This window comes from Siniperca chuatsi, linkage group LG14 (genome assembly GCF_020085105.1).
Source record: "Siniperca chuatsi isolate FFG_IHB_CAS linkage group LG14, ASM2008510v1, whole genome shotgun sequence".
NCBI classification, from domain to species: domain Eukaryota; kingdom Metazoa; phylum Chordata; class Actinopteri; order Centrarchiformes; family Sinipercidae; genus Siniperca; species Siniperca chuatsi.
This window is the reverse complement of record NC_058055.1, coordinates 11,373,355-11,397,257: the sequence shown is the minus strand read 5'-3', so window position 1 is coordinate 11,397,257 and position 23,903 is coordinate 11,373,355. Positions and strand designations below refer to the sequence as shown.

The 23,903-nt window shown below is 41.1% G+C and overlaps 1 protein-coding gene across 1 annotated transcript; it reads right to left on the bottom strand.

The window, feature by feature from the left end:
* Positions 1-5,276: 5,276 nt before the first annotated feature.
* On the bottom strand, positions 5,277-23,903 carry zmp:0000001168 (signal-induced proliferation-associated protein 1). Its single transcript, XM_044222920.1, is given in 17 exon segments — positions 5,277-8,306; positions 9,505-9,583; positions 11,004-11,073; positions 11,548-11,646; positions 12,823-12,946; positions 13,050-13,176; positions 14,243-14,680; positions 15,488-15,762; positions 15,848-16,454; positions 16,922-17,079; positions 18,567-18,670; positions 19,012-19,186; positions 20,184-20,372; positions 20,469-20,593; positions 21,419-21,619; positions 21,622-23,061; positions 23,749-23,903. Coding segments are annotated over 16 exon segments (3,819 nt in total). The 5' UTR covers positions 22,526-23,061; positions 23,749-23,903; the 3' UTR covers positions 5,277-8,162.

Below are 23,903 nucleotides of genomic sequence, written 5' to 3'. Positions count from 1 at the left end.
TATTGGCCAGCCTCAAACAGAGTGACAGTTTGGCAACATCCACTGTTAGTAAACAGGAGACAGAGCGGGAGCAGAGAAGACAGAAAATCAGTGCACAGGTATGTTTGGACAAAACTTCCGTCTTAGTAATAGCAAGAATGATATGTTTGAACTGGTGCACGTAGATTGATTTTGTTTAACGATCTGTGATATTGTAATGGGTTAAAAATACAGAATATTTTGTTAGCCTGTAAGTTAGCTGCTAGCTTAGCTCAATAAGCTAGTCACTACCCTTAGTGCCCAGGCTGTGGCTAATAGGCTGGCCAATAGGGACTTGTCTTGTATCTTAAAGGAAAATATGTTTTGCCAATAATACTCTATGTAAATTTCTCTTTGTGTTTTTCCTTTTTCTCTCTTATTTTCTCATTCCCAGCTCCTGAATTATCAATCTATAAAAATGTTAAAAGTGAGAGGACTCCCTCGCTGTCTGTTTTGGGAAACAAAGACTACTTGTCAAATGGAGACCTTCCAGAAACAGCGTGAAGATTAAGAAACACTGCTGCAGTGCTGTCTGCTAATATTCCACTCTGCCAGTTTCCCAGAAAGTACAAGAAAGTACACAAACCCTTTTGTGTAAAAGTCCATGTCTCGTACAGTAGAAGTAGTCTGGTTAATGTCTTCTATTTAAAATTAAGACCTTAAAAAAGACCAGTTTTCACTTCAGTAAAATGAAATAAAAAAGTGAAAGTCGCCTCATACAACATCAGTAAGCCTGCAGTGTCCTGGTGTTTTTCATTCTATAATGTTTAACTGAAGTTTATGACACGAGGGCTGGACTTGTGACACGATCATGATTAGTTTTCCATTGACTTGCATGGCTTGTTATATGAGGTGCATCACTTCTTAACAGGTTGCATGCTTTACAAAACTTGTTTTTTTCACAGAAACATGTTAAACATGTGTACAACAATTGTCAAGGACAGAACTTGAGTAAGTTTGTCTTTTAAATTGTTCAACTTCGGTTTTTGAATTTTTTGCAATAGTTTATTAAAAGTTATGTCCGTTATGTCCTAATAACAAACTTTTAGTATTTTCCCCAAAATGGAAATTGAATTCCATGTTAGTCTAGATAAATAAACTATTGGGTGTATTTCTAGACATTACCTCTTGGATAAAATATTTATCCGTTGTTTATATCTGGAGATGCGTAATATTGGTCAATCCCATGAAATCTGAATCATATAAGTGATGTTAAGTCTCATTTATGGCAGGACACAGCAGTGATGTTGCAGGCAGACTCACATTAGGCATCATCTACTTGTTGTGTATGGAGCAACAGTGGCCTGGCCATTTAAAATACAATATACAACCCTGCGAACCAGGAGTCTAAACACGCACACACCAGCACATGGCCTCTGTATTTACAGAACACGGATGAGTCAAACTGGCGTTGAGCCCTTGAGCTGTGTGTGACACATAGCCCCTAGTGAAGATTTTGTCCTGCGCTTCAACCCCAAATAAAGACATAGGCCGGCACATTGTTGTCATCAGCTCTCCTCCTGGTGTCAGGGCACGGAAGATAAAGGGTTTTTCTGCGGCTGGTGTTTAGAAAAGCCTTCCAGACGACAGAGTCCTGGGCAATGTTTGTATGATGTTGTCGTGCTGTATTATGATCATGGAACAAGCTTTGGAAAGTATATTTGTCTTACCTCATGCTTTATCAATTCAGGGAGATGGGAATGTCTGTCCAGTCAGGATTTCAGACTGTTTTAAAATTTTATTAGTTCACTCTAAATCTGTACATGTGTTTATGTGATACAGGCTGGTTTTCTTTTTATGTTGGTACTGAATCTCAATCAAAGATGTTGTATTTTATTGAGCATGTCTTTGGTTTTGCACTGACGTGACAGTGTGTAGCAAACATGAGTGAAGTGAGATCCAAGCATGTGAGTTTTGGAATGCTGGCAATGTGATGAAATGATGATTATGATACAAAAGTTGTTGAAGATGGAGATAAGAGTAATTGACTTCTTTTAAGCCATGCTAGCAGCGTGGCTCTAGGGATAGCAATGTTGGTCTGTCAGTCGGCCCGTCACTTTGGTCCAAACATCTCATCAACTATTTGATGGATTTTCACTGAATGTGATAAAGACTTCATGGTTCCCAGAAGATGAATTCAGTGACTTGTGACTCTTGGTGATCTTCTCACTATTATTCTAGCACCACCATGAGGTTGACATTTGACTTGAGTGAAATATCTCAACAACTATCCATTGGACTGACATAAAATTTGGAACAGACATTCATGTTCCCTTGAGGATAAATTGTACTAACTTTGGTCCCTTAACTTTTCATCTAGGTTTTCATCAGGTCAAAATTTCAGTTTGTCAAAGACTTTGATTTATGACCAAAGACCTGCAAAACTAATTACATTCCCATCAGCCTCAGCTGCACTTTATGTTTAGTGCTAATTAGCAAATATTAGCATGGTAACATGCTAAACTAAGATGGTAAAAATGGTAAACATTATACCCGCGAAGCATTAGTAGTCTTGTTTTTTGTCGCATTTTGTGTTTTCTGTGAAGACGGATAAAGTTAAGAGTTATAGCATGGCATATGGTGTAAGGAAGCGTAATAATCATTATGATTGTGTGATTATGGTCTAACAATTTCAAAACATGAACAAGATTAAACTGAAGAGGTTATATAGTTGACTGTCAGCATGTTTCAGTTCCCTGTAGGATACAAATATCTGGACAAACAATGCTTTGTCTTAACAACTAATGCGATTCTGGTGGAATTTTGAAGGGTCAGGGACAAAGCTTGTCGCCGCACCATGCTTGCTCAGCTGATCTAAGTGACAAACAGGAAGTTAAACTGTCTGTTTCTTGGATCCGTTAAAAGTTGGTCAAGTGTGATGGTCACAGAGCTACCATTTCTAAAATACTGCAAAACCCATTCATCGTCAACATGCGTATTTTCAGTCCAGCTAGAAGCCTTAACACCTAAAATGCTGATAGTGTTTTAGCCTTGATGACAATAAAATTGCATTAAAGTCACAAAGTCGAGATTAAATCAAAGCTTTTGACAACCAGATTCTCAACAGTCAAAGTGATCTCTTGTTCAAATCAGTGATGTTCTCTCTTAAAGTCTTGTCAAATTCAAAAGCAAAGCCAGATCATTCAGACAGATATTATCGGCTTATGAGCAGTGTTAAGCTGCAAATACATTTTTAATTAAAAACTGATTCAAATGTTCTTCGCTTGTCATGCAATGACCACAAAAATCAGATTTAGAACATGAAGCAGTTTGATTGTGAAGAGATGAGTATTTTTTTAATCCTGCTTCTCAGAGCTGCTGGGTTTCATTTCAGCTATGGGATTGATTTACACCTGGAACAACACTGCAAATAACCAGCTGGTATGACAGAAACCCAGCAGTACTCTGGGTGTAGAGGACCACTGATATGGAATAAATGCAGTTAGCTGTAATAGACTAACAAATACCATAACTTGTATTATTTATTCATTCATATTATGTCAGCTATTTGCTTTTCTCTACATTATGTCTTGTCTGATGCTAATGCTGGATTCTTGTTTGAGATGTAATTTGCAGTGTAAACGCAGCTCTGCTTCCTACATAGGACATTGTGTGTCAGTTTGTGTTTATACATATTTGGTGTGCATTCATCCCACGTTTACGGAAGCCCGGAGAGGCAAGTGAGAAAATAAAATTCTGGTGATCCATTTTCTAAGTCTGATCTAAATTGTTTTCTCTCCTATGTTTATGAATATTTATAAGAACAGGTGAAAATAGATTTTGCCAGGATAATCTTTCCCTTTTTTTTCTGTGAACCAGGTGGGAAAAAAAGTTTTGCCAGGTGAAAAAAAAGGATCATTATTCCAGGTTACATTTATTTAATTTCATCTGTGAAAACAAGTGAAAAAAAGTTTGCTCATTTTATCCACAAGAGGCTGAAGTGCACCACTACTGGATTTTCTAAATGGGGCTAAAGGCATTCAGGTTTTCTTCAAGGTGAGTTTTTATTTCTCCATGCACTCTAAACACAAGGTACATATATTGTGTGTTAGCAAGTTATGTAACATTACTGTCATGTCTTTCTTTTGGCTAGAAATGTTTTTAATTTTAATCAGCGCTTCACCTGGAAAAAAACATGAATGCTTTAGTTCTATTTAGAACCTGGGTGCACTTCAGCCTCTTGTGGCCAAAATGAGTATTACAACAACAAACACAAAATGATCCTGACAAAAACATTTTTTCCTCACTTGCCTCTCAGGGCTTCCGTACACTTGGTCAACTGACTTTTACATTGTATTCTTTGCAGCCAATCTGATTTGGCCATGACCTCTGCTCTGCCTGAGACAAATCATGTTGTTGCTGTCAGACCTTAAAAAAAGTTTCTTCCTGGGCTGCTTTCAGCTGTTGTTTCAGCTCTGTTTCACCTCTACCTCCTGTGTTCATCAGAGTCCAGTCCAGGACGTGAGATCCTCATAAGTTCTGCTCCTGAACGAATCCATCCAGCTCTTCCAACGAAGATCTAACTCTCTGTAGTCACCAAAGTCATCGGTTGATCTTCACCACCACGTGTCTAGACTCTATTAGGGGGATATGATTCTTTCATGAATTTACATCCCATGAACACTATAAATTTACAATAGAGTGCAATTGCTAGACTCTTTCTGTCCCTGCTCGTGATTTCAATCATGCAAATCAATAAAGACATAAAATAATACTAAAAACTCTCTTACATTTTTCTTATAATTGATTTTTGCTGAAAGAAAAGTAAATAGAGCTGTAGAGTGAGCAATTGATAGCTAAAAAAAAATCTTACTTAAGTGATGTTTACATCTTTTGTTGTGCAATGGCTCTGCTGCTGTGCTTGTAAGATAATGGAGCTGTTTTTCCTCTTAACACCAATTCAACCAAAACATTTTTAGTCTTGTCACTGTGACCTGTGAAAAATTCTGAACTTTCACTCAGATTCCAGCTATTTGCTTTTTGTTGTTTATCTTCCACAAACCAAAACAGAATGACAAACACCTCCCACAATCATTCCATCATATCTTAGTCAGTTACACAAATATCGCAATATTATCTGGGCTATTTGTCACTGTGTGGACAAAACATCTGTATAAACTTTGCTTGTGATCAGGTTTAGATTGTTGCATTTCCAGATTAGATCAAGTAGATGTAGCATGTGCCCAAAATATTGCTGACACCCCCGTCCATTTTAGGTCATTCAGCCACAATCAGTTTTTCTTTTTTCAAATACTCCGTTGGATTTTCTGAGACAATTTATTTTTAAATACCAAAATAATCATCCCTTAGGTGAAGCATACGACATTCAACACATTCATTTCAACTTAAACTTGATTTCAATGCATCATCAGTCATTTTAAGCACCCTTTTCCTTTTAATTCTCCTTTAAAAATCATCATATATTTGTCGGTTTGCTTCTTTGAACAATCGGTGGTACTCATTGAGCTTCAGTGATTCTTCAGACCAACAACACACATCTATTATTATTATCTTTTCTGTCAGATCATGTGTTACTCAATGACTTTTCCTCGCACAGCGGATGAAAGACCAGATGTTGCGACGGTCTCTTAGAAAATCTTTCATCTGCCACTAAAAAACCTCAGTAAGTGCAACCAAAGACAAAGAAATGAGGTCACTACGCTGGGTTAACATACATTACATTTTCAGGTAGGCACAAAGTCAGAGAAATAAGCCTTCACATAACACCAGTAAGACCAGTTTGACCGTCCATTCTTAAAGAAGAGTTTCACTCATTAAGGCGTACCTAATGGTGTTTTAAGACCTTATTAAATACGTAAGAGCTATGGCTGAAATAGCTCAATACTAGAATGATAATAAGAACCATAGTCACATTACGCAAGATTTGCAGATAGTATTGTCATGTCATATCATGGTTGTTGGTTTTCTACAAAAGAAACTAAAATTTATAACCAAGCCCACATTTCCTTTCTGCCCTATTTCACATTTCTTTCCTCAAGACTTCCCTCCAGTTTAAATAGCTACAAGAAAATCCACATTTGCATGATTAATAAGTTACATTTTTATACATACACACATACAGAGGGGAGCTTGGAAGTTGCTTGGCACATTCTCATGCTTGACCAACCTCCTACAATCTAAATAACTATACAAGACACAGTAAAACAGGTCTTCTCACACCAATGTTTTCCCTGTTCAGTCATGAGGCTTCAGCATGTACAGGAGATGAAACAGGAGCCTGCATGGCCACAATTAACACTTGTCTGCATAATCATCCTGCAAAAGGAGGGCATACACAACCCAATGCACTAAGTAACATGGAACAGTTCAGCTGTACATACAGTATCTTCACATACTGATAAAGTTTAAATTCATAATTTAATCTGTATATACTGTATCTTAATATGCTGGTACCAGGTATTCACAGTGACTCTAAAATAAAATTACAAGAGGAAGTTTGTACAAGAAACAGAGTCCGAGTGACTGGCGAACGTTTGGCATCCCTTTTTGTCGGAGTTTAGAGTTTGTAGTTGGAGTTTAGTTTGTGGTCGAGTGAGTTCTGTCTGATTTCGGTGGGATTCAGGAGAGCTGCCTGGGCTTTTTTGTTGGCACTGAGGAGAAGCAGTCCGACTCCTCTGAACTTGTTTGTTATTGGCGCCATCAGCAGTGGACACAAAAAGGTGAGGTAAGGTGGTGTCAGGGGGATGTGATCTTATCCACCTTCTTATGTTGAGCAAGACATAACCTGGGCAGGCTAAATAAAGTACAGTATGTGCTCTGTCCAGGGCTAATTTTACAAATAAAAAATTTAAAAAGTGCAAGAACGACACAGAAACACACAAACACACATCAGGGTGGAATGGTAAGATTTCTGTCCTTACCGCTACCACTCAAAAGCCATACTAAACAATTACCCAAAATAGTCACTGTAGACATCCGCTAAACACAAAACATATTTAAATACAATATTCTGTATTTCACTATTAGTTCAAGGTGTTTTATTCAGACACCTAAAGCTATTTTGCCAGCTGAAAGAAAAGCTGCCTTTTGGCATTTTGTGGTTCAGGCCAGCAGGAGATCTTCTACAGTATGGCTGCTACAATAGTGAGGTTAGAAGAAAACAGCTACAGGCAATCATGGAAGGAAACTGAAGCAGTTGTTTCCTGCCATTGTCTGTGTCTTCAGGAGAGGTATGACCCTTTTCAGTATCACTTCAATATTGTTTTCATACATACTTCCAGGAGGAACAAGCATGCTCAGTTGTTCTTCTTTTTTTCTTTTTTTTACATTTCCAGTTTACATCCTTTTCATTTATGTTTCTTTTTTAAAATTAACTCCAGAATTTCTTAAATACAGTACTACTGAGAAGTGAAGAGGGCAGAGAATGATGTCCTTACGTAACAGACCTTGCTCTGAGGGAGTCAGTTAGCATCATTACGTCTTTTGAAGTAGAAGGCTGCCTGCAGGCTTGTCATTGTCATGTTCCCTTTTTTTTCTTGTGTTTTGTTTCTAGGCCTTCCACACTATCAGCGCCAGGCAGGACCACACTCACACATTGCAACTACACAGTCTGGCAGAGAGGATAGCAATACTACTGTTCACATATATTATTGGTGATATATATATACACTTTTGGTCATTTCAAATAAGACACTACCAAACATGCTATACAGTGTCTCTCAGTCTTAATTGCCCCTTTTTTATGCAAGTGCTATTCAGCCCAGCTTGTCAAGTATTTGAAGCAAGGTACAGTAAGAGATGAACACATACAGATGCACACACACGCACGCACACATACGGCACATATCCACGCACATACTGTATCATATACACCAGGAGAAGCACTCTGGCATAGTATACCAACACAGCAGCCTGAGAGCTGCACATTGGTCAGTCTATGAAGGTCATGGGATGTTGAAAATGTCATTTTTTTCTTTTTCATCAGATTTGCATACTTCCCCACCAACAGACAGGTCCAGGATTCAGGATTGAGACTGTGGTAATACACAGATTGAAGAGAATATGTGTGCATGTGTCTGGTTTTGCAAATATGCATGAACAAAATAAGAATACTGAACGCACAAGCATGTTGTACGATTTGTATCTTTCTGCTGATTTGTGTGTTTGTGCGTGCAGTGGTGGAGCTAACAGGGCTTGTTGACGTTGCACAGCAGCTCGGTGACTTTGATGAGGCGAGCCACTGTGCTCTGCGACTCCTCCTGCAGCCGTTGGTTGTTCTGCCTGAGGCTCTGCACCTCGGCCTGCAGCACCGCCTTGTCCTCTTTCTCCTGAAAGACATCGGCACACAACAAAACAAAAGCCGTCGCTCAGATCGCTGTGGCAGGAACGGGAGGGGAGCGACAGGTACAGCGGTGGCTTTAAGGAAACTAGTGGGCACACATAAACACAGAGCTTGAAATAAAACAACACAAACAGTGTAGAGAAGCACATCTCACTGCAGTGGGGAAAAAGAAATAATTAGTCACTGAACTGATCACTTCTTTGACAGAAAATGATAGTAGACTCAGTGCTTTACGCTAAAGATATTCAATTTAACGTCATATAAAACAGAGAAAAGCAGCAAATCCTCACATTTTAGAAGCTGGAACCAGAGAACGTTTCATTTTTGCTTCATAAATGACATAGACAATTAATCAGTTATCAAAATTGATGCTGATGAATTTTCTGTTGATCAACTAATTGTTTCAGCACTAAATGGGTATTTTATCATTCAAAGACTAAAGACATAGACTAAATTGTTGGTTGATTAGAAAAATATTCATGAGATGAATCAATAATGAAAACAGTACAGTTGTAGTCCTAATCAAGGACTTTAAAATAAATAAGAAATGTTCCATATAATTGGGAGAAATAATATTTTTATATAATATTTTGTACACAGAGACACATACACTACTGACAAAAAATTCTCAACACAAGGTCCACTTGTCTTGTCTTGTCCTGACTAATCCAGGCGCTGAGGAAGGCCATGAGATGTGATTGAAAGCTTCGGAAACACAAGTGGACTTTGTGTTGAGAATTGTTTTTTGTCAAGTGGCTGAGGTCGAGAATTCATCAGCCTTTGAATTCATCACATACAGTATTCTTTGACATCTACATGAAAAAGAGACATAGCAACACAGAATTATGTTTAGTAGAAATGTGCGGAAGACAGGGCTTGAAAATACTGACTCCTATTAAATATTCAGAAAATCTGAAAATGTTACTGTACAAATTTACAACAAAACTATGAATAAATAAATGATTTTTGAGTGTTTTCGTATTTAATGCATTTACAGTGACTTGAAATGGTTGAATGGGAGGATTTGTACAAGTGAACAAAAGGCTGCATCAGAAAATACAAATCATCACGCTCCAGCAAGAGAAGCTGAACAGTTTAAATACCTTTTCCCTGCCTGCCGACTTTCACGTGGAGCTCATTGAAAATATTATTACAGAGAAAAACGATCATGAAAGTCAAAGCACCTTTTGCAGGTCATCCTGGAGCTTCCTCAGCATGGCCTCCAGCTGCGATACTTTCTCTTCTAGGTGGCCTGGAGAGTCACTGCAGCAAAGAAAAGCAGTGACACTTTGTCAAAAGCAATTACAGAATTTGAAAGTTTGTAATCGGAAAATGCATAAATGGAAACCAAAGTATCAAAATAGTTTAGTAAGCTTTTGTAAGAAAAAGTTCTCTTCTCCTGCTATAACACCTCCCTTCATCTCATACAGAGTGAACTTTTCAATTTGCTTGCTGTGGTCGTGGAGCCGTCTGTCACTGTGGCAGCCTCAGAGCTCAAGACATCATCCCTGCTGCCTTTGATGAAACCTCTAATACTCAGAGATCAATTTACAGTAATTGCTACGGCTGACAAGCAGACCCATTCTGAGTGAGTATAGTCATCTGACTGCAGTTATAGATAATGACTACGCCTTAAAGAGGGAAGCACAAGCGGTCTCCTGTTGATGTGAAAAGCATGAAAATGCTATTAAAGGAAAGAACATGGCATTATCGTCAAATGATTCGGGCCTAGTAGTGTATTTTAAGTTTGATGATAATAATAATAAGGCCGTATATTTTACCTTTTTGGTTGGTTTAAAACTAATTTGGGCAAGTCATCCAAAAGTGTTACGTGTATTTGAGGACAGAATTTTCTTGAAAGAGATTGGTAGTTTGCCTGTTATTGTAGTCACTAAATGTAATCTGAATTTTTCTTTTATTCAACTGGTATGTACCGAAACATGAAAAAAAAGGAATTTTGATTGAAACTTTGAACAAAATAAATATTTATTTTCCCCATGTTGTGATCATTAATGCGTTTTGCAAGTTTCACAACCACATACTCACAAGAGGTGATGAACTAGTATATGGATCATACTGTACTAGTGTCTTTTTTAAGCATTTTACATGCTAGCTGGAGCCAAAAGTGATGGTGAAATAGTCATCAATGCTGACCTCTACAGTACGTAGGTGGGCATAAACTGTGCCTGTAAATACTAGAGACTTGGACTGAAGAAAAGCTTTACGTTGGTGTTTGCTTATTTTCTTATTGACTCATTTGTTTTGCTTTTGGCAAACAGTTCTGTGGACTTTGTGTGTTCACACACAGCATGGAGGAGAAAAATAAGGCGACCAAGGAGCTCGAAAAAGCATAAAAGAAAAAGTTAAATGGATTGGAGTGGGAGTTTTACAGAAAGATGACAATGACAGTGAGTCAGACACGCTGTGTGTGTGTGTGTGTGTGTGCGTGTGTGCATCTGTGTTAGCATGCACATAAGTGCATCACTGAGTCAGCAAGAGGGCTCTCTTTATGAGGGAGAGAAGCAGAAACAGTTGGATGTAGCCAATAAAGTCTAAATAATTTAGAGAATAAAGGAGTAGAGTTGAGAAAAGGGATGTGTGCAATGAAAAAGAAAACCAAGAGACTAACTACAGAGATATTGAACTGTCTGCTTCACCCTGTATATACTGTATAGTAACCCACCTCTCCTTTGAGTCTTTCAGCTTGCTGTCTGTCTGGTCTCCTGCTTGGGAGGGGTCTCCGGCTTTACGGTCTGTGATAAGGAACATTATCCACATTTTTACAATTTAAAATAGCCACACATACAATAATCAAAAGTAGAGATGAGGGAGACAAAGATGGGAGATGTATACTTTCTCTCATTATAGGACATGGTGTCATTTATACAGTTCCCGAACTTTTCTTTTTTTTTTTTCTCAATATACATTATATGGCCAAAAGTATGTGGACCCCTGAACATTACACCCGTATGTGATTGCTGAACATCTCCCTCCAAAACCAATATGCTACTATAACAGCCTGCAGTGTTCCAATTCATCCCAAAGGAGTTGTTGGATGGGGTTGAGGTCAGGGCTCTGTGCAGGCCAGTGTGGACCTCACTTTGTGCACATGGGTATTGTCGGGTTGATTGTGCAAACCACTAAGGCATCTTGTTTTATTATTTTACTTTCTTTTTTTTTTTTTTTTTTACAGTAAGTGAGGTGTGCATATTTGAATAGTTCCTCACCCTCTCGTGACAACGCCTCCAGGATGCTGCGGCAGGCTGTGGCCAGGTCAGCGATGGACTGCCACTCCTCCTCAGTCGAATCTGTCGTCTCTGAGAGAACTGAGAGAAAGAGGTTGAGATTTATGGCACTTTCTTATGAGACATATCTCAGTGTAGCTCATGTAATGTAGCCGGGACAATACAGCAGAACAGTGGGACAGCAGACTTTTGAGCAGCCGTTCTACAGTAACAAAGAGCCACCACTGGGGGATGCTGCTGTGTTAATGCTGGTCAGATTCAGGGGCAGAAGGAAGTGTTATGATGTACTGTTTGTAGTATGCGTGAAGGTTTCACTGAATTATGTTTCTGACTTTGTAGTCTTTTTGACACCAGTTAAGATGAAATTCAAGGTAGCATACAACTAAAATACAGTAGATGAAAATATAGTTAATGTAAGACAATGAGCTAAATGTCATTTGAATTATTGAATGCAAATGTAATATAAAACGTTAATAAAATCACATTCAAGATGCTACAATTGTTCCTTTTTAGGGTCTATTAAGGCCTTGAATCTCATCTGTTAGTTTAAGAAGTAGTGATGCATTTTAATGACCTGCAGACTTCCTGTAAAAGAACGTAACACAAAACAATCAGTCTTCAGAGGCCGCCCCCACAAAAATCAGAAGAATCTGATGAGAGGATGAGCAAGTGTGCTCTTACGGCAGTTAAATGATGAGTCTCATAGTCTCAGCGGAGGCAGAGCAGATGGTGTAAGAGGGGCTCCTCGATTTGGGGCTGCCTAAAACTCCACCCCTCCCACTACCCATCTGTCCCCTTTTTATCCCAGCCCTGGCAGGGGGTGGCAGCAGAGCAGGGGTGATATTAGATTAGCGAAATAGGGGGCAGCGTGGATGAAAGAGGAGGGACAAAGGGGATGCAGCGGGGAGCAGAGGGAGGATAATGAAGAGAGCGGTTTAAGGTAGAAAAAATCTGGAAAAAAGAATTAAATCAGGCAGAGATGATTTGCAAACATGTGTAATTGTTGCATTTTGGCATCATTTGAGCAGTCGTGTCAGCTGTTGTGTCTGAGAAGGGAGCTTTGTTTTGAGTCCTTGATCAGGGTCAGAATATCTCTGTGTGCTCTTTGTCTCCTAATTAATTTTCACACATTTATTTATTTTTTTACATGCTGCTACTGGTCATTTTATTAAATATATAATCATAAATATATTATAATTATATAGATTTCATTGTAAAATAAAATAAAAAAATCAGTAGGAATAGGGAAGTACTTACTCTTGGTAATGGAGTTATGAAGACTTAGGGCTCGTGAATTTCTTTCAGCTCGGTCGACACATGACAGCCGGGAAGACGAGTCACTGGCCGAAGCTTTGTCATCACCAAAATCAGCCCCCATGAACTGAAGACACAGACATAGAGATAGAGGGGAAACAACACTGTTAGAGAGGGGATGGAGTGCTGAGGAGAAACCACTCACATGTCCTTTCATCTCAGTCTGTCACCTGTTCGTCCTCCAGGGGAACCTTGGGTTTGACAGCCAGGATCAGATCAGGTGTGGCGTCTCTCAGCTCGCCGACGTTCTCATAGATGTGGCGTTCCCCCTTCAGCCCCACGTTGTCGTACACGTGCCTGTCCGCCGTGCAGGGAGAGGGAGATGTGGGAGGGGGGAAACACAAAGCAAATCTGCTGTTGATGCTTTGTGACATTTTTTTTATCCAATCCAGAGGTCAAAACAGAAACTGGAGCACTTAGAGAAGTAATCTCCAGGATTGATGTTTGCTATCCTGCACTCACAAAATCATCTATCAAAAATATCATATCTGATGCAGTTTCAAATTATTCAGTTCTGCTGTTCGTGACAATAAGCAGTCAAATAAATTTTGGTGAGCAGCAGACTTTAATATTATCCTTTTCCTTTAAGCACAATTTCCTCTTCAAGCTGATGTGGCTTTTTGGAGTTCTCGGGATGAAACCAGCCAGTGTGTTTATAATAATTTGTCAGGCAGATGCATACATACAGCTGCTTTTACATATGTGTTAATACTTGGCAAACATGCTTGTGACTATCAGACAAGGACCTTGATACTCAAGAGGATGTGGAAATAGTGCACAGTGCAGACCATAATATAAGTGATTGTTTAATGGAAACAAATGTGCATTCTTGTTTTCATTTACGTGACTTGCAAGACAACTATTATGGTCTGAAAAAGGAAAAACTTAACTTGTCATTTTAACTTTTTACTGAACAGTTGAAGAAATACTGCACAGCCATCCAAACAGTTACGTGCCGGAGTTAAAAAAAAAAGCATTAAAATTGGAAAAAGGAACATCTAAGTGAGTTTTCTAATGTGAAACATAATTTAAAACTTTTGCACTGACTTAACACACTTCAGTGACGCAGAGTGACACACTGCTTGGTGTCCTTTCTCCGTGCCTTGTCCTTTGCAGGAAAAGTGACGCACTGACTCTGAGATTAAATTGTGATGAGTCAGCTTCAGTTTGAGGATATTTTCAGCCGTGTTGGATGATTTAAGAGCCCTTTTACCTGATGGTCTCCCAGTTTGCAGCTGTAACTCAAAAGATTACAACATCTTGCAAAGCAGCATGTCTTGTTATTTTGTATTATCTATTTCTCTATAACGCCTCCATAACACTCATATGTCAGGTTAGAGACATGAGTTTTATTAACACTCACCCATCACACGTATCCCTGTAGGACGGCTGTCTCTCCAAAGAGCAGCTGCGTGTGAGCTGCGAGGCGCTGCCTTCCTGGCTCTGATTGGCTGGTTGGTCCTGCAGAGAAGTGGCCCGTAACAAAGGCAAGCTGGGCGGTGTGAGGAGCGAGCCATGACTTCTCTCACTTTGCCCTTTATCACACGACTGCCCTTCGCCCTCTTCGGCCTCCACCTGCACCTCCATTATGTCCGCTTCAATGACCCCACCCGCCTTCAGCTTGTCCTCCCTCACCTCCTCCTCTTCCTCCTCCTCCTCCTCCTCCTCCTTTTCCTCCTCCTCCTCCTCTTCCTCCTCTGCTTCTTCCCTCTCGTCCAGCACCCAGGCCTCTCCGGACTGATCCTCACCGGGCTTACACTCTGCATCCTTGATGGCTTTCTGGTACAGCTCAGAGAAACTTCTGCAGAGCATAAAACATAAAACAACATACTTCACCATCACGCCTTTCTTTTTCCGTGCAACTTCTCATTGCACTGTTGAGTCATAAATTAATCAAGAAGCCAAAAACAAAGATGAGATGGAAAAATAAGGGGCTATATTTGTCTAAGTTTCTATTATATTCCTTTGAAATCACAGAGCCTCCACTTCCTGTGAGGAATTATGACATGTTTATGACAATTTGTGCTTTGTTGTCACAGAACAAGCATTTCATTACTGAAATATAAACAAACCAAGGGTGTTCTCTGAGGATGCTTCTGCTGCTTGCTTTGAAATGTTACTCTAAAGTTAAGAGCTGCAGAGGTGTCCAGTTTAATATTGTTTTTCATTTATTTTAACAATTCTGTCCACAGCTGTCTCTGCCCCCTCTCTGACTTCAGCTGAATGGTAGGTGTGCTGGTAACAGTGGGACAGCCTGTGCCAGAGTGATTAAAGATCATTAGAGGGATTGATTGGTTGTTAGCCAGCTGGTGTGACACTGACTGCAGGCAGTCATCCACAGCAGAGAGAGCTGTGAGCTGTAGCACCTCTATTGTTTTTCTGAACAGACTTGTCCCATTAGACCCCTCCTCCTTATTTTCTGTCAACCTCTCCTCTCACCCCCTCACTGGGACTACTCTTTACTTTCTGGAGCATGCTTTATACCCTTGAGCCCCTTCTCCAGCCTCACCCTATGTCTGTTGACCCAAACATGCTCTCGTTAGTGCTCTCTCCCTCGCCTCCTCCTCCTCCTCCTTCTCCTCCTCCAATTATTTGCAGCCTCACCCACCTGCGAGGCTTGCCGTTTTCGTCCGGTGGGATGACAGTGATGTGGATCTTGTGCGCAGTGCGGAGCAGCTTGGTCCTCTCCTCGGTGGTCAGGTGAACCAGCGAGTGTCCGCACAGCCGCACCACACGAGCCCACAGCTGCAGGCCTCCGCTCTCAGCGTAACAGAACCGCTGCAGCTCCGTCACAAAGCCCTCCTCGTTCATCAGGAAGCCGGGCTGCCCGACTCCATCACGCAGGGGGGTGACCTCAAAAGCTTCACAGCCCCGGGTAACCAGCTGCAGATGAGAAGAAAAAGATGAATGAATCAGAAAGACATAAACCACCCACTGCAAAATTTCAAATCCGGATACAATCACCCACCTCTAGCCTCTGCACCACCTCTCGTATATCCTCTGTCTGGCTCTCCATCACACTGATTGACACTGACTCCCCGCGCTCATAGAAGATATCCAGGCAGGGCCCCCCCTCCTTAGTCTCTGTTACTGCCTTCCAGCCGATGACATCTCGACAGGAGCAGTTAAACACCACCCTGCGTGTGCACCTCTCAATGAGCACCACCGACTCAGCTGACACCCCGAGCAGACAGGGGAGCCTGTGCTCTCCTGCCTCCCCTTCATCTCCGCTGTTGACCATCACGGCCCACACCAGAGCCCCGGCACTGTGCAGCTCAGCCCCTTTGGTGCCCTTCAGCTTGTCTTTGCGCTTGCTTCCCAGAGAGAGCAGGGGGAACTTGGTGGAGGAGTCGATGGGTGTGGTGGTCACATAGTTTTCAGCCAGATCCTTCAGGTATTCCTGCCGTGTGCGGGTGGCCATGGAGCGGAACTTCTCTGACTTCTCTGCAGCATTTTCAGCATTCACTGCCTTTGCCAGGAGGAAGTCTCTGAAGGCAAGCGAGCGAGGGAATCGAGCGCCCTTAGGAAACAGTGGGCCAAATAATGGCATGTCTTTAGAGCGTGTCACAGCCACCCTGAGAGGGAGAGAGAAAAAGAGGAATGACAGAGTAAGAGAGAGGGTACAGCAGAGACATTCGATCTATGTCTTGTTTGCAGTGCTTGAGTGTAGTACTCTCCAGAATAACAAACATTTATGCTGAGTCTGCTGCCGAGGTGATTTTTGTTTTCTTCTGAGCTGCCCCACAAGTACTATGATGTAAGATACACATGTATCATGAATGATATGGTGAGTAAAATTGTCTGTGAACGCTTTTTGTGTATTTTCCTTAAAGCCCAGATCTTTTCATAACTTATTTTTGTTCACAACTTCCTTTGACGCATAGGATCCACTGGCTGGCCATGAATTTATTGTCTCAAGAGATTTCAGCCTGTAATAGGAGGGTAAGGGGGGGGGTGAAAATCTGTATTTATTTATTATTAAATCCCTGAGTATCAATGATGGTTTTTTGAACAGAATGTAACAGACAGGATTAAGTCAGACCTGTAATAGGTGTTGTCAGTGCAGGGCTCATGAACCTGAACGATGATGAAGACGTGTTGGAAATGGGAGCGGATGGACTTTGGAGTGAAGGGCAGTGCGCCTGGCTCCTGGAACACGATCGTCACAATGTCGTTACCGATGTGTCGCTTCCTCAGCAACTGACAACACAAAACAGAGACACAAAGAATTTATTAAACAAGCAGGCCAGAGGCATTGCGGTAAACTAAGAGGAGAATGAGTCATATCTCACTTGAACAGTTTGACATGCTTTATTAATTAATACGTAAAATAGGTTTTCTTGAAGTAGGGATGTTCAACTTAACTTAGATCATTATTATTTAGTTTTACTTATCAACCCATTTAAATGGTTCAATTTTGATGTTTTGTATGTGCATGGTTTTGATGTAATCTTATTGTTGGATGCAATGGTGATGTTGAAACAACATTATTTACTGTATGTAGTGTAAACATTTGCTGATTATATGTATTTTCTTTGAATACTCCCCAGGGGGATTAGTTGTTGCCAAGGCAACAACTAATTGGTATTGTGGCGGCTGTGGCTTAGTGGTAGAGCGGGCCGTCCATCAATTGGAAGGTCAGCGGTTCGTTCCCTCAGCCCACATGTCAAAGCGTCCTTGGGCAAGACACTGCTCCCGGTGCGTGAGTGTTTTAATGATTAGTTAGTTTCTTTGGACTGATGAGCAGTTAGCATCTACCATCAGTGGGTGAATGTGATATGTAGTGTGTCCGAAGACTAGGAAGGCACTATACAAGTACAGTCCACTTACCATATCCAGATAAACAAAATGATAAAAAATCAAAGCCGTCAATTTAATATATATATATAAAGGCTAAATTGGGAAAAGAGTAGCACTGGAGTCAAGCTAAGTAAAATAAAATAAGCAACTGTAAGTATTCTTTAAAATAACCTTGCATGGCCATACAACTCAATACCGTACTTGAGAGATTATAGTCTTGCAACTTCAAGTTCCTTCATTGAGCGTTAGGAAACTGTTTTTTTATGACTTGAAAAAACCCCCACTTCTTTCAAAACTAAAAAACTAGAACTGAAACTAGATTAAAAAAACATTTAATATGTGTGTATAAATACACTACATTATTTAACTAAAACTACCAAATCCCAAGCAATCCGACAGTTTAAAGAGGTATCTCAGGGCTTTGCCACTACCATGTTTTATTTTATTTAAACCTTTAATCTATATTAGTATGTCATGTCCAGTGCCTTTATGTGTGACAGTAAACATACTTAAACCGTAGACTGCACATAAAGAATAGACAGTCAGCTGAACAGGAAGGCTGCCTGAGAGGCGACAGGGAATACTTTCATGGGGGAAGTGAACACTGGGAGGCAGGATTTTTATGTCATGCTTGTTGCAGAGTACAGAGGCTTTTTCTAAAGCATTTACCAAAGGCCGACAGTCTGAACAGAGATGGGTAATGAAGGTTGTAGCAAGACTGATGCAATTTCTTTAAGACTAGAGGTGAAACATTTGAGAAAATTCTGTGAACTCCAAGAGATGAACTTGGTATTTGAAAGAATGCTTCTGCAACACAAAGGGCAGGAAAAGGAAATGTACATGTCATATCTCTGCTGAAACATACTGTATATATGGGTTTGTTTTACCTGTTGTGTGTTGTTGGCTGTGTAGGGCAGCATAGTGGACACATGAAACATAATCTCATAGTCCTGGTAGCGTGTGTAGAGGGAATGTGTCCCAGTTGAGTCCGCTACACAAGCACAAGACACACAGAAGCACACACATACACACATCACACAAAGAGATTTAGCAAAATCAGTCAACGTCTCTGAATGAAAGACTAAACTCAAACTGTCACAGTCAGGGTGAAATCTGTCCCATTTGCTGTTCTCTGCTGCTCATTGAAGGGAAAACAGCTCCGAGATAATCAGCAGTGACTATGCTATTTTGCAGGAATTACTCAGATTACATGTGGCTAGATAGGAGTTATCTTAGGCTTTCAGTGGTGCACTGATGCCCTTTGGATAATGGTCCTGCGACAAGGTGAGATCCAGCCAATAGATCCGGGTGTGGTGTGTGTTTTCAGCTCACTCTTGTTGTCTAGCTGAGCTCGGTATTTCTCCCAGCCCTTCAGGCGCACCCGCTCCCCAAGCAGATCCAGAAACTCCTCAAACGCCGGCCCCGAGCTCTCGTTGTTGTACATGTCTTCCTCTGAGCTCTGCCCTGCCCGGCAGTACATCACCCCAACCTTTCGCTGGAAATTCAGCTACATTAGAAGACAGAGAAGCACAGAGTTTATAATTATCCTTGCCACACTGTTAAATATGCATATTTATACCATCTTTTCACTCAAACTGCCAAGAGTTTTCATCTAATAGGGTTTTTGATCATTTGACATCTTACTTCAAAGCTCAAAAAGCTTGTTTGAAAAATTTCTGTTGTAAAATGTTATACACCTACACAGCATACATTACACTATAAACCTTATTAATAATAACATAATGAAATGTAAAGAGTCATAAAAATAAAGTTTCAATTCATGTAATAGGGTTTAATGATTATGCGATCAAAAGAAAATATTCTATCATAGTTCTGGCCGCAGTTTCTCAAAGTTGAAGATTTGCTTGCTTTTCTTTATTTTATTAGTTTAATCTTAGTCTTTTATTCTTTTTGAGTGTTTGTCACACAAAATAAGCAACTGGAGGACAACACAACTGTCATTATGTTGAACATCTTAAATTATTAATTGAAAAAATAGTGGACAGATGAATCATTAAATTGAAAGTGAAATTAAAATAATTAGAGTCTGTAAATAATTATACAAACTACCCAGTATATAAGAAAAGAAAAACAAAAAACAGACAACAGAAAATGGCAATTAGCTAAAGCGACAGCTTATTGCACCTACCCACAACCTGTTTGACGTCAAAAAGTAGAACCGACAACTACATGGTGAATGAACAGTCAACATGGTGGCAGAAGTAGTCGAGGGAAGAATATACATACATATATATATATATATATATATATATATATATATATATATATATATATATATACACACACACAGATATAATAACTGCACTTTCACATCTAAACATACCTGTCAGTTTGTCAACAAAAAATGTTTATGTTCTGGACACTCCAGTCTGACCTTTGAAAAAGAGCTTTTTGCTGCTATTTGTCACTATCCAGTGTCCTGAAAAGCTTTCTGTCTGACACATGCAGCAGTCTTTAGTGTCAGCAGACGTAGCCTTACTCACCCCCTGTTCGTCCAGCTTCAGCAGGGTGTCCCGGACCTTGGGGGAGTTTGAGGCCAAGCGAAGGCAGTGCAGGTTCAGCTCAGGCATGATGAACTCCAGCAGCCTTTTGGGAGACAAGCCTCTAGGGGTTGTGTGACGAGCAGCAGAAGGCACTGACTCCTCAAAGATGGAACCTCGCAGTGTCTTCATCTGAGGAGACGATTCACATTCATCACATCCAGTCGAATCAATTTTACACACACTGAACCTGAGGAGAGCTTGGAGGACAGAAAAGTGCCGGTTTACCTCTGTGGTACGAAAGATGATTCTGTAATTGTACTGAGCTCCGCTCGATCCTTCTTTCTCCTCTCGACGGAAACTGATGGCCACTGGACCGAGGCGATCATCCATGCCGAAGAAATTCTGGTGTTCTGTGATGACAACACAGTCACATAAATACAACTGTGAAGAACAATTATGGAAGTGCTGCACCGGGTCAAAAAACTGTGACAGTGTTGGGGTTGAAATAGGATGCTCATAAGGGACTGCATGAAAATTGGTTGGGGAGATCGGCTGAATCTTATATTTCATTTCTAAATACAGCCAATAAATTAAAAAATTGCTAAATAAATGGTTATTACAGCCACCAAATGAGTGGACCGAGAACAAGCTGCTGATTTTGATGAGAAAAATTAAGCTCTAGTACAGAGACAGGACTGTTGTCCTCCGCATATGGCCAAAGAGCACCTTTATAACCTTGGGCACACACAAAAGCTGTGATGTTTCCATATACAATAAACTTTCACAAGGGAAGGCTGAAATAAAATATAAATCCGGATTGAAAGTAAAAGAGCCTTCCCAAAAAAGTCAGACTACCCTCCCCTCAGGAAAAAGTACAATTATAGAAAACCTATTTTGGTTATTAAGAGTACTCCCTTTAGCTTGTTTCTTAAAACCTTTTTATAGATTCTTGAGACACAAAAGTACATAACCCTACCCATTTTCTGACTTCCCCATCCACCCTAATAAGTTTTGCACAGTCCCTAAATGATTGAAAAATGAATCTTTGTACTCTGATAAAGACTTGTTCAGAGTTGAAAAGTGGTTGCTAATCCATGATTGACAGCACCACAGTGTACTTCCACTTTTTGTTAAGATGGACAGTAATTGATTTTTATCCCAATGATATTATTTTCTTCATTAAGTAGGCATAAACAGAATCAGCAAAAATTAATGTTGACTTGCACTACACCTACCTTTCATGTAGAAATATTTGCGATAGTAATGGGCTCCCAGATCTGCATGCTCTATAAAGTAGTTGCTCTTGCCCTGCTGTTGGACATGACTCTCTCTGGGCTCCTCCAGGACCGACACTGCATCATTGGGGGTACGGAGGCTCGACCAGAGTCCTCGCCTCTCCTGGGATCGATCCAGACCCACCTGCTCTTCTCCCCTGTCTCATTGCGGAAGTGGGGGCAGCTGAGCAGGAGCTCATTGTCATTGCCATCACCTTCGTCCAGCAGCAGCGACTGCTCAGGGTCATCTGCATTCCCCCCATTGCCTCCCCCACCCTGTGCAGGTGAGGACGGGGTGGCTTGGGAGAGGGGGCGTAGCTGGGAGGCAGCTGAAGCCCCTGAGGTGATATTCTTTTTCCGTCCAATGCTGTCTCTGTTTGTGGCTGCCTCGGTGAGGTCAAACAGGATGCTCTGAACATCGTAGTGGGCAAAGTTCCTCACCCAGGCTCCGCCCCCAATGTTGTCATACGGACCTGGTTGAGGAATCTGAGGGGGCACAGGTTTGGTCTTCTTACTTAGACCTTCAGGCTTCGGCGGCTTGGCAGGTTTTGGGGAGTCCCCTGTGGAAAGAGACAGTCCCCGAAAGAATCCATCAGGCTCTGGTGGGTTGCCCTGGAGTCCTAAAAGCAGGAAAGGGTCTTTGAAGCGGAGTGCATTTGGACTCAGGGGCCCCTGGTCGTCTGTGCTCAGTTCCTGGGCTTGAATCTGTCTCTCCAGTGAGGACAAGCTGCCATATTCCCTGTGTAGCAGCACACCTGAGTCCGCCTGAGCCCCTGCACCCACCTTCTCACCAACCGCCCGAGCTGCTTTGCCCCCTGCCTTCCCGGAGGAGTCCAAGTCTCCTAAGGTTACATCGCTGTTACTTCTCTGCATGATGTGGCCCCGGCCCACCGATCTCAAGTTCAGCCCCACACGGCTCGGAGTGAGGCTGTCTCCATCATCACCCTCCCTCCTGGGCGGCCACTCCACTACACTTGCTTCCCGTTTGGAGTCAAAATTGACGGTGGCAATAGGCGGCCGCATGTTCTGACGGCGAAACTTGCGGATGAAGAGGTCATCTGACTGCATGGTGCCTGAGAAAGCGAGTTCAACGATCTCTTCTCCACTCTGATCCAGAACTTTCTGTTCTCCCAGTTAAATTTCTGTTCTGAACTCTACGGTGCTTGTGTGAAATGGGAACAATGTGCACAAAGATGAAAAACCCCTGTGAGAGAAAGCAAAAAATTCCTCATTCACACCACTTAAGATGGTTGAAAGATGAACTTTCTCAGTACTTGGGCTCTCAAAGATGCCTCTGTAAGGTGCCACACTTTATCACAAGTCGATGAGTTCTTAAAGAGTGTAAATGAAGAAGACTGAGAAGAATATGCAGCTGTGTCTCGTTGCAGGGGTCCGTCCAGGTGTGCAGATGTATGTTTTGGTGGTACTCCAGTTGCGGGTTGCTCCTTCCTGCGGAGTAAGGATGAGAGGATCATCACTGGAGCCCGACTCTCGGTCCTCTGTGTAGGAGAGGCTCTGTCTCTATCAGCCCATCTAACATGGCATCCATTTGTCTGCACTCTTCAGTGCGTGCTGCTTCCCTTTTGGTCTGGTCCACTGGCCACCTGTAGAAAAAAAGAAAGCCTTTTTCAACCTCATCTTTCCCATCATTCACCCACACTATTATCTTAATCGACAGCTTTATATTCTACCCATAACAGCTTGTCAGTGAGTACACAGAAACACTTTGTGGAGAGGAATGGCTCTGATAAACAAGTATTGAATTCCAACAATAAAGCAGCAAGCAGGTCTGACGTGTGTTTTATTGTTGACTAATGCCTTGTACCTCTGTTTTCTGTTTTCTTTCAGTATTATTCTTTCCTTTACACACTTTCCGTTCCAAAGTTTCCCTAAATAGTTCCATAGCAGAATAAATGCTCACTACATCCCCCCTGCACACGCTCACAATAGACAGTATTAACACAGGGGAGGGGGCCTTCCTGGCTTACTGACAGTGTGCCAACATATAAGAGAAAAAAGTGTGCACTGTCTCTCACCCTCACAAACTGGTTCACTGCTGCACCAGTATGTAAAAGAATATATAAATACTAATAAAACAGAAACATTGTTAATAACTACCAATATAGTATTTTGGAACAGTTGTTAAGACATTATTATTTTTACCAAGTCAATGAAGAGGTTAAGAGTTTATATAAAAGGCAACAGCTTTGTGCTAAGGAGTATGAGGCAGAGTGCTTCCCTTTTTTAAGACCCAATACAATTCATCGTTTTAAGTTTTGACTGCAACTTACCAACAAAGTGGATTTTTTTTCAGGTACAGATCAGCCAGTTTCTGTCATCATTTGTCGCTGATGTCCTATCTTTGACCAAACTCACGTCAATCAACTCAAGCTGAAACCTTTTGTCGCTCTCAATAAGGTATGAGGCTTCTTCCTGTCTAGCTTTT